This window comes from Chenopodium album, chromosome 12 (genome assembly GCF_948465745.1).
Source record: "Chenopodium album chromosome 12, dcCheAlbu1.1, whole genome shotgun sequence".
Classification (NCBI taxonomy): domain Eukaryota; kingdom Viridiplantae; phylum Streptophyta; class Magnoliopsida; order Caryophyllales; family Amaranthaceae; genus Chenopodium; species Chenopodium album.
The window spans coordinates 14,086,935-14,098,790 of record NC_137845.1 but is presented as its reverse complement, the minus strand read 5'-3'; the positions used below and the strand labels follow the sequence as shown (position 1 = coordinate 14,098,790).

The following is an 11,856-nucleotide window of genomic DNA, read 5'->3' as shown; positions in this document are numbered from 1 at the left end:
TTGGCTAGACTTCATGGGACGATTCACGAATACTGAGTGTATGATTGTATAAAATTATGAATAATTCAGGTGCTAATGAAATAAGACATTATATGCACTATTCAAATTCGTTCACAATTTACACATTTTTTTTTTAAAAAAAAATTTGACATTGTAAGTTTTACGCTTGTCAATGTGTATATTGTACAAGTATTATTGGAATCTTTAACTTTTTTTATTGTACTTATGAGATCGGACCTATAATGTGACAGACATAAGTTATTAGATATTTTATGTAAGCTTTAAATCATGTTAATTTTTGAAATTAAGATACAGGTATTTGGACATTCCACTTAGGTATTGAAACTTTTATACTTATAATTTAAGTTAATTGACATACGAGTATTAGTTTTTGAAATTTTATATATTGGGTAGGTGGACTTATAGTGAAACGAATTAAATTAAAGAGTGTAGTTGTGTAGTTGGATAGTGTAACATTCTTAACGTTATGATCATGGAATAATGAAGAAATTTTATGTAAAAGAGTAAAAAGACTAAGGGCGTGTTCTCGTTGACTGAAATGAGATGAAATGAACTGAATTGAAATGAAATGAAATAAATATTTTATGAGAGAACGAAATTAGGAGCTGAACTGAACTGAACTTATTAGAACTGTGTAAATGGGGAGAATGACTAGTCTTTTTAACAAACTCTAAGATAAGATAGGCTAGCCTCAATTTTAAAAGCACCTTTAGCACCTTACCATATCCTAATATCTATACTATATATTAAAAGATTAATATTTATACTATACATTAAAAGGTGTTCCTTTTGAAGGAACGATGTCACGTGGCACTTTTCAACGTATATGAGATGGTTTCATCTAGATTTGAACCTATAACCTCAAACAAATGAAGGTTATACACTTATCATCTTAACCAACTTTTATTAGTGTTTTAAATTTCATATAATTAACATTATGTATTCCTTTCAAATTACAGGTTATTTAATTTATTTATTCCTCACAAGATTAGAAGTAAATCCATATGATGTAAAAAAAACCATAACATCCGAGGTAACGCCTGAATCACACACTAGATATACAAACAGTTGAACATAATTATCAAATTAATAAAGTACAAAGTACAAAGTAGCAATTCAGGGCATCGAGCATCGCCCAGGGCACACACTAGTTTAAGAATTATTTGCCGTATACTGTAAAAGAATAATACTACACGTGTTATATATTAGTTACAACTTTGGAATTTTAAAGGTCTCACAAATAATACCTTAAAATTTGCAATTAATAACAGAGGTAGTATAATACGTAGTAGTTTGATTGTCATAATCATTTAATCATTTCTATTTTTTATTTAATGTATATAAACTAATACACCTTTCAATGATGCACAATTACTTTGTCAAAAAATAAAATAAAAAGCACAATGTCGAAATATTAATTGAAGGATTATGCTAATGGCTGCATATAAGCATCTAATATACTTCCTTTTTTCCAATTACCTCTACATATTTTTCCATGATTTGTGACCGCATTTAAACGTATCACATCATCAACTAAAAATATAACATGCGACATAAATAGTCTATATATACATCTCGAAAAAAAATAATAAATTAGTTGTTATGGAACTCATAGAACTATAGAAGCTTCTATTTAGGCTCCATCATGTTAAGACAAATTGTAACAGTTCAGTAGTAGTTGATTTTATTTTATTAATTAAAGAAAACAGAATATAAAAGGGAAAAGAAGAAGATAATGGTGAAAAGTAGTCAATTATATAATTAATGTTAAAATAATAAAATAAAATAAAATAAAATAAAAAGAACAAATGGAAGAAGGGGAAGGAGGGCAACAGCGAAAGGTGAGGTAGTTCACAAGACTCCCACCGCTGCCACCGCACACACTCTCGTTCTCTCTCCTATTACATTGCATCCTTCATTTTTTTTTAATTATATAAAAAATTAAAATAAATCATCTTTGATTTTTATTTTGAAAAAAATAAATGTTGAAACACACATCTTAGGGCCTGTTCTGATTGACTGAATTGAGCTAAATTGAACTGAACTTATTCGAACTCAACTAAACTGAATATTTTATGAGAGAAGGAAATTAAGATAAGAGCTGAACTGAATTGAACTGAAAATAAACGAAAAAGAACAGGCCCTTAATCCTTTTATGTTTCACTTTCCTTCTTTTATTATTAAAAGTTAAATATTCCAAAAGTATTAATATTTGGGACTTTGTCTATTTTGTCACTATTTTATTGGACACAAAAATAATAAATTCTACCCCACTTGAGCATTAAAGAAATTAATAAATACAAACTTTTTAAAATTATAAATAAATATAAAAAGTACTACTAGTATACGCTTTTGAGTCTTGAATATACAAACCTAGTACATTAAGAAAGATTAATGAACTTTAATGTTTTAATAAAATACTTTGTTTTCTTTTGAAGATAAACGGCTAGGTAATTAATTGTAACACTATCAAAATAACCCCAACTATATATAAAAATTTGTAATTTAAGTAGGACTATAGGACTATGATATTCCAATCGAATAAATTCCATTAACCTCTAGTTGTAGCAAAAGCATAAGTTTCAATAATTCTTTTGGCCTATCTAATCGAAATCTCTCATAGTTCAATCTCCATTCTAAAGACGTTCCTAATGAAGACCAAATTCTACTTGATTAGTACTCATAATAGCTAGTTGATTGCATTAACTTTTAGTTACTCCGAATAATCTACATATAATTTGACAAAACTGATTTTATTACCAAAGTACTTGTTAAGTTGTTATGTATAAGTACTTGGTAAATACAAAATATTTTCTTTATTTCTCATTTTACATTTTGACTTTTGCATTATTCATAGTAACACATTTTATTATTCTTTATCGACCATTCTCTTAAGTTAATTTGATCGATCAAAAATCTCCTTTTTCCGTCTCCTGAATCCCAGGTGAATGGTAATAGAAATATGAAGTGGGATTGATTATCTTTGGTGACGCCTACCAAAAAATGGACACGGAAATGGTGAAACGTACGGTATCAATTTGATTTGAAAAAGTGTCACACACTTGGTTTAGCATTTACTTAGGATAAAATAAAACACCATCAATAACAGGAAATATTATTATATTTACGCATAGGTTCTCTACCAACACGATACCCCCCCCCCCCCCCCCCTAGGTACTTGAGCTCAATCTTTAAAAAAAGAAAGAAAAAAAAAATATCATCTAACCATTACTAATTTCATCAATCTAAAAGAGGTGAAGTAATCACTTGTTTTGATTAGTGTAATAAATCACTCAATTTCACCACCTACCTAAATTCATAAAAAAATATCTTACTCAAAGTGAATATTAATGTGTCAAATGATGAAAGAGTAATCATAATAAGGTAAACAACTAACCGACATTAAACCTGAAGGTATATTCTATTCACATGAGCTTATTTGAAGTTTAACCTGATTAGCCAGGAAACTTATTCTTTAGTCAATCAATCCAAATAGACCTAAGGCTAACCAGAAGATTCATCACCTGAATATGACTCGATTTAAACCACCTGACTATCACCTCGAACATTTACTATTCTTCAAAGTCATTGCCCACCCACAAACCCCATAAATCACATTAGACCTATTGACAGATTTTTCTAATGTCATAAACTTTATATGACCTATAATCAACCCATCCATGTCATATAAATATATAGTACACCTGTAGCACAATAGATTTGCATAACCTAGTGCAATTAATTCATGCATATCCCCCAACTTCCTCCATTCAAGAGTAAATACACTACTTAAAAACAAACGAACTTTTAGGGAAAAGTTATCAGAAATAAAAAATACAAGTCAGAAATTATTGATAAAAGAATTAAAAAACACGACTGACAACTCAAAACACTAGAGTAAAAACCTTCCTACCTATTCTATAGAACAAGTTGCAGGGAAATTAATTAATTTGATAGTTTAATTAAGATAATTGCTTAAAACGGATATAAAGTAGTTAAAAATTCAATTAAATGGAACGACTGCAACAACTGAAGAACAGAAGAGGGAGCAGCAGCATCTTTCTTTCCTATTAATAGCAACAAGAATCTAGTCAAGACTACAATGCTTGCATCAATTGCCGAGAGATTATTTCACATGTACTCCTATTATGTACTTGTACTTACTCTACTATCCGACATTATTATTTTGTCTCTGTAACACCTTGTTCAAATGGATAATAAGCCAAGATAATACTCTTAATTAATCTAATGACTCTGAACAGATGGAAAATAATTAAACTATTCTAAGACGGATGGAAAAAGAAGTGTTCAAAATATTCTCCCATGAAAATTAACTACGCCGGGTAAGCATTTTATAGAAGATATGTGAAAATGTATGACACGGGAAAACCCAGGGGTAGGGGCAGGGCATTTCGGGTTTAGTTTGTTTATTGCTAGCCTAGGTGCTAAAATCTCAAGCTAAACTTGGACCATCTACAGACTAAAAGGATTCTTTGAACGTCTCAATCAGCAACTAGTAAGTTTCGCAAAAAAAAAAAAAAATGTTCAGCTAAGTACTTGATTAGCTTGATAAGCAAATTATAATACAAGTTGGTACATTCACCTGTAAACCAGAACACACCTACTCATTGTACCCGTACCCGTATCCGAAGTTCATACAGTAGAATGTTACAAATGCAATTTATTGTTTCAGAAATACAGTAGTTTCCAGCTTTGTACCAGTTTAGTCAAGGGAAAAAAGAAACACCTTAATTGCTACTACTTGGACAGAAGAACATACTAGTACATTTCAGTAATTCACCGACAAAATTTTTCTACAGCAAAAAGTAGCTCATATATAACCGTTGAAGATAATGAAGAATTATATACCAAATGTCAATAAATAGTAGTAGTTGATAATTACCTAGTTGATCAAAATACACTCGAAATGCCGATGTAAACTAACTTAATTAGTAGTAAAGACTTTTTGGTCGATACTCAAGACCTGTGATTAAATCCCGATTACTCGAATCTCACTACCATAATGAGTGACTCTATATGCACCAATAAGTTACACTTGAAGTAGCAAAAGAACAAAGACAACATGAGCAAAAATGGAAAGAAATCATCATAATTGTTTTTTTTTTTTCCAATTTTTTTGCTTATTTCTTTTTATTAAGGGTAATAACAACAGTAACAATGGGAGTAAGAGTAGCAAATTAGCAACCATGTATGATGATAATACATTCCATAATATCATGATTATACTCTCCATTACCCGATAATTGATGACAAAAGCTAGTACCCAACCTTCCATCCATCCAATTAAAGACCAAAAAAATTGACAAATTCCCCCATTTTAAAAGAAAAAAAAAAAAAAAAAAAAAAACAAAGAACATAAATTAAAAATCACAAGGAGGAAGAAGAGTAAATAAAAAATGAAAAATTAAAAGAACCCGTAAAAATCATTGAAAAAAAAAAATAAATAACACGGGTGAAAGTTACCGGCGCGTGGTGTGAACGTACAAGTCGTAAGGCGCCCAAAGCGAGTCCAATGGACAAGCGTTACGGGCGTCGAGTCGCAGCCATGGCTTCCCTGAGCCACTCCAATGGAGAAGAGATACTGGACCAGGGTGTAAATCTCTGCAACTACCTCTAACATTGTCACCTCCTAATCCATGTTGGTTCCATCGATGTTCGATTGGCGCCACGTGTCCGGCGAACACCAATAAGAACGGTGGCAATGAGCCGAGCTCGTAGATCCTTTCTTTTCTTTGAATTTCCATCCACCTTTCAATTCTTCTTGTGTAACCTTGAGCTCTCCATTTTACAAGATCAATTACCATTACCCCGGTGTTGAAGTAGCATGGTTTCCGGTTTTTGAAGGTGCCGGAATACCGGGTTTGTGACCAGAATACCGGGGTGAAGTACTTGGTGAAGTTGGCGTGGCAGTATTCCGGTGCTCCGATTGTTTTGTACCCGAGTTTCGTGTTCCACAGCTTAGCAATGTCGTCGACGAGAATGAGATCAGAGTCGAGATATATGACGCGACGAACGCAGGGCTCGAGGAGGGCAGCGAGGTAATTCCTCGCGTAATTCAGAGGTTGTTCAAGAGCTTGACGAACAGAGGTCGATATTAACGGACGAACGATGCGATGATCGAAGGTGTAGAGCTTGAATTTGAGGTTAGGGAAGGTGGATTTCACGAGACTCTCGAGGTTTCGACTTTCGTGGGAGGTGAGAAAATGGAAGAAAACATTCTCCGGGCAGAAAGAGTGTTGCAAGACGGAATGCACGGCGGCGATTGACCCACGGAGGTAATCGACGTCGAGGGTGATAGCCACGTGGACCAATGAGGGGTCACAGACGGTAGAATGAGTTGTTGAACGACATTCATCGGCGTTGCGAAAAGACGGGGAGCTTCGGAATGAAAATCGATCATCTAAAAATGGCGAAGATGATCGAATTGCTTCTGCTGGTGGGAAAGATTGAAGGGAAGGTGATAAAATAATCATGATTAATGCGGCGGAAAAGAAGCCGGAAAATCGAAGAAGCCACTGCATTTTAACGGTCTGATTTGGGAAAAAAATTGAAAAAACTAGGGTTCTTGTTCTTCTTGTTTTCTTTTCCTCCCAAAATCTGCAAAAATTGAAAATCACCCATCAAACAAAAATCAGGGTATCAATCAAAACTCATTACAGATTAACAAAATTCAAATTGTACGATATAATCGAATTGAAATGTGTGGATTACCTGAAATGAGAATCCGAATCTAATTTTTTTCAATGGTGAAATTAAATTAAATTCTCTCTCCTCCTTCTACAGAAATGGGAAGGAAGAGGAGAGAGAGGGAGGAGGGAAAGATCCATGAAGGCGGCGAAAGTGGTGGTGGTAAGGGCGGTGGAATAACCCCACCCAACCACTGTAATTGATGAAGAAGAAGATGATGATGGTTGATTTTCTCTCTCCTCAAACTTTATATTTTTGTGAATAATTATTTAATTATTTAGGTAAAATTAGTGATGTAGAATAAAAATTAAATGGGGGTATTTTCTGAATTTCTCTCTCTTGAAGGGGTGAGGAGAGAGAAAGAGGGTGAAGGTGAAGAAGAGCAGTAGAGAAGAGAGTGAAGAAGGGAGGAGAGAGAATGTGAATTGTAATTTCCAGGTTGGATATTAAAATGGGGGGTATGCTTTGCTTTTCTCCACCATAGAATTGAGTTCCATCCTTAAGTAGCGCATTTTATGTAAATATACGCATTTTCTGATTAATCTAACTATACTCATGGTTGTTTTGGTTATTGGTTATTGGTTATTGGTTTTTAGTTTTTGGTCTTTCGCCTTTTCAACTCCGTACGGTTTATAGTTAAGCAAGAGATAGCCTAGTGGAAAGGAAAACATCTTTCAACGATAAATTTGGGAATAAATATCTAGTTCTCTAATACGAACATTTTGAGTGAAGGGGATCCCTTATCCAATCCGTATTTTTTAAGTGTTTAGCCGACTAAAGCCTTGTTGTTTAGAGCTGCTTTGGTCTGCTATACTGAAGTCTGCTCTGCTCTGGATTAAAAATAAAAATTAATAATATCAATAAAATAATATTAATAATAACAATAATAATAATTAATAATTTTTTTTTTGAAACCATAATAATAATTAATAATTAAAATATAATAATAATTAATAATTAGTAATAATAATAATAGTAACTAATAATTCACAATACAAATTATTAATATTTAATAATAATATTAATTAATAATAAATAATAACAATTTCTAATATGTAACGATCATAATAATAACACTTAATATTTTAATAAGCTACATTCATCGTTAAGAATGAAGGTGGAATGTTCGTTTGAACAGTTAAAAAAAATGTGAAGGATATTAGATAACATGCCACAAGTGTTTCAAAAGAGTCAAATGTCAATCATTGTAGCCACTTGCACAATACATAATTTTATTCGGATGAATACACTTGGCATACCAACCGTTCAACATGATGCGAATATAGGAGTAGCAGATTCAACTATGTTTGCACAATAGCGCAAAGATAATATGGCCAAAGTGCGACATCGTATATCACGCAGAATTTGGAGGGCTCATCGATCGGAAAGCGACAATGAAGGTGATGACAATGAAAATTAAAGCGACAGTGAAGATGATGACAATATAGTTCATATGGAAGTAGATGGTTAATTTACCACAATGTTAAACTCTTATATAATTATGTTCTTATTATGATATGTGGTTGTAATAATTTGATGTTCAACTATTATCTTTTATCTTTCTACTATTAACATATGTTAAAGATGGTACACATTTATTTATGTTTTCATTCAACTAAACCAATGATATGCACTTGTTTATAATAATAATAATAATAATAATAATAATAATAATAATATTTGTCATACCCTAAATTTTTCTATTTTAAGTTTCGAGAATGAAACTTATTTTAAGGGGGTAGATTGTAATACCCGTATATTTTGTATCTCATATTATATTAAAATCATATTTTATTTCATATCTTTTATACTAAAAAATATTTATTTGATAACATATTTTAATTTATATGGACTCCACTTATTTGTTTTTGTATATAAACTATGTTAAACCCTAATATTCTCTTTAGTTATTCTAATATTATTATTATTAAAAAAAAAAATAATAAAATAAAGCAGCCGAAGCCGTTTTTCCTGTTCTTGTGCGTGGGATTCATCAACCAAACTTGATTCTTGTTAAAATTCTTTATTTCATTTTCCAATTTCCATTAGCTTATTCATTGATATTTATAAAGAAGCCCTACAATATGTTTGCTTAATTTTGTGAAGGCTGTGGATTGAACTTGCAAGGTCGGTCGATTCATGTCTTGCTTTGAATGTCGTAGTTTAATTGTAATTTGTCGAAAGGTAATCACGATATCAATTCTTGGAGTCGTATGTTTATATTTTTGTCTAGTAACCATACTATCAATGTTTTGGAGTTGTTATATTATAATTTGTTTATTGATTGTTCTCTATATTATCATGTGTGATTTTTATTTTTCTATTCGTATGATCAAGATTATATGTATATGAATAGTGTGAGGTATTATATGATTTAAGTATCACATTGATTTATTGTGTTAGTTTTCTAGGGTTTTAATGGTGTTGTTTTAGAGAGTATTGTTTTATCGAGGTTTAGGGTTACTAATATAATATAGGGTTGAGAATTGATTATATTTGGGTATTAGAATTATTTCCCTATAAGGGTTGATACGTTTTATGAATCGAATTGTTATATTATTTGGGAACATGTGCCATTTTTTTTTTTGACGAGAAAAGCAAGAAGTATTATTAAGCTGAAATAGAGTCAGCTGCAAGAGCAGCAATTACATCAGTAGGAGCTTCTTCAAACCACACACGCAAATCAACATACTTCTTACTTAATTGAGCTAAAACATGAGCAGCAAAATTTCCTTTCCTACCAACATGTGAGAATGCAATGTAATGGCATTTCTCAGCAAGATGCAGGATGTCATTTACTATGAGGCCAAAATAAGATTTGCCCCTTTTCTTGCTACTTAGGCGTTGAATCAACTTCAAATTATCAGATTCTAGTATGAGACTAGTGAGACCAGCTTCGATAGACACCCCAAGGCAGTGCCTAGCAGACAGGGATTCAGCGATATCCACATCATAGCAGCCCTCAATTTTAAGGCAAGTAGAGAGCATGACCTCTCCAACACAGTCCCTAACTATACCACCCAGGCCAATTGCTTCATTCTTGAAGACTGCAGCGTCAGAGTTCAGCTTGTAATAACCAGACTATTCCATTGTTGAGAAACTAAATATTAGCCTGCGAATGGTTATTTGATAAAGTATGAGATCAAAATTAAAGATTGAGTATTATTATTTTGTTATTGGTTTGAGGTTCGGCGTTATATACCTTACTCCTTGGCATGTTGGTAAGAGGATGATAATCATGAGTTAAGAATTGAATGAGGTACAATTTTTATTTATATTTTTCTATTTATGGTACCTTACAGTGGAATTTGGCCCGTATGTGGTCTGGTTCAAGGTATTTTCTAGTTATTGAGAGTATTCAAATTTTTATACTTGTTGGTTTGTTATTTGAATTACCCATATCCAAGGCTAGGTATAAAACAAAGAGCGTGGCACGCTTATGGGATAGATCCTTTAATTGATTAAAGGTTTGTATTAATATTCGAGGTTGAGTTGATAAAGGTTATTTACAATGTGTAATGTAGTTTTGTACTACATTGTTCAAATGAGCTAGTAATGTTAAGTATCCTGTTATTCTCTGTATTCTGATATGTGATGATTACTCGGCTTTTTGCTGACATGTGTGTTGTTTTGTTGTGCTATTTGTGTTTGCGACCATGTCTTTTTCTTATGGTGGCCCTTTGACTATCTATTTTGGAATTTGTCCTTAATGGTGAGCAGTCAGCAAGGTTGTAACAGGTTAATCAAGTGATCGTAGTTAAAGGAGATCAAGTGTTTCGATTAGTATGTTATAACGAGTTCGTAAAGTTGTATAAATAGCTCACCTAGTTTATTGGGTTGTAATTATTGGAATTTTGTAAGCCTTAACACTTGTCGGGTTGTCGAGTGTGGCGGTAATACCTCCGATATAGGTGTATGCTTTCGCAATTTTATTTAAAAGTTGTTTATTTTTCCTTTAATTCTTGTTTATTATTGGTTAGTAAATCGGGGGTATTACAATAATAATAATAATAATAATAATAATAATAACAATAATAATAATAATAATAAGATAATATTAATAATACTAAAGATAAAATAATAATAACAACAACAACAACAATAATAATAATAAATGCGATAATATTATTATTATTATTATTATTATTATTATTAATCTTACGCAGGTGGTTAATCTTTTTCTCGCTGATAACAGTAGTAGTAGAAGTAGTAGCTCATTTGAACAATGATAATAATAATAATAATAATAATAATAATAATAATAATAATAATATTATTATTAATCTTACGCAGGTGGTTAATCGTGTACTGGGGTTTCAAAACTCTACTTTTCTATACGCACTTGTCCTCCAAGTCTTTTTGAAACAGCACAGGATTCTTTTGACATGGCCCTTCGGGCTTCTTTGGAGCGCATTGTGACTTCGGGGCCTGGTTTTGGTGATTGGCAATGGCGACTTGCCACCTTACCTTTTTCTTATGGTGGTTTGGGTGTCTATTCGGCGGGTGATGTTCGACATTATGCTTTCCTTGCATCGCGTCTGCAGTCTTCTGGTCTTCAGGCTACGCTTCTTCGCAATTCTAGTATTGTTGGTCCGGGACCGGCCTTCGATGGTGCTCTTGGACTTTTTAACAGAACTGTGGAGACTGACCTTATAAGTAACCCTAGTGAGATCGCTGCCCCCAGACTCATGAAAAAGTTGGCAGATATATATTTCACGAAGGTCACTACATCTGCGGATTCCACTTTCTCCTTAACTCCGTGTCAGGTAGCCTTATGGAAGTCCTAGCAGGGGGATCACTCTTCGGCCTGGTTGCGGACGATCCCGATATCGGGTTTGGGTCAGACTATGAATGGTAAGACTTGCCGTAGTGTTCTTTGCTACCGGTTGGGTGTTCCTTTGTTCTCCATTTCAACACCGTGTTCAGCTTGCTCAAGGGTTTTTTACGGGGATATTTATGGGGATCGGCACAACGTTGTTCGTGACACCCTTGTTGATATTTGTTTTCGGTCTGGGATTTCTGCTCGAAAGGAGGTTAACGTTGGGTTGACTGGAGGAAACGACGGGGCTCTTCGACCAGCAGATGTGTTGCTTTATTCTTGGGATAAAGGCCTTGATGTATGTGTTG

The 11,856-nt window shown here is 32.9% G+C and overlaps 1 protein-coding gene and 1 pseudogene across 2 annotated transcripts; both read right to left on the bottom strand.

The window, feature by feature from the left end:
* Positions 1–5,232: 5,232 nt before the first annotated feature.
* Positions 5,233–7,198, bottom strand: LOC145572078 (putative galacturonosyltransferase-like 7 pseudogene; annotated as a pseudogene). The gene is made up of 2 exons (XR_014096681.1): positions 6,754–7,198; positions 5,233–6,639 (listed from the first exon to the last, which is right to left on the bottom strand). The product of XR_014096681.1 is annotated as a putative galacturonosyltransferase-like 7 pseudogene (transcript).
* A 2,141-nt stretch (positions 7,199–9,339) lies between these two features.
* Positions 9,340–11,143, bottom strand: LOC145570929 (uncharacterized). Its single transcript, XM_081630047.1, has 2 exons — positions 11,072–11,143; positions 9,340–9,810 (listed from the first exon to the last, which is right to left on the bottom strand). The coding sequence occupies exons 1-2, from the start codon at positions 11,141–11,143 to the stop codon at positions 9,340–9,342; spliced, it is 543 nt and encodes a 180-aa protein (XP_081486173.1).
* Positions 11,144–11,856: the final 713 nt, after the last annotated feature.

Coding starts and splice junctions, on each gene's coding strand:
- LOC145570929 (XM_081630047.1), bottom strand. CDS start 11,143: ATGCGCTCCAAAGAAGCCCGAAGGGCCATGTCAAAAGAATCCTGTGCT. Junction 9,811..11,071: donor CAAAAAGACTTGGAGGACAA/GTGCGTATAGAA, acceptor ACAATGGAATAG/TCTGGTTATTACAAGCTGAA.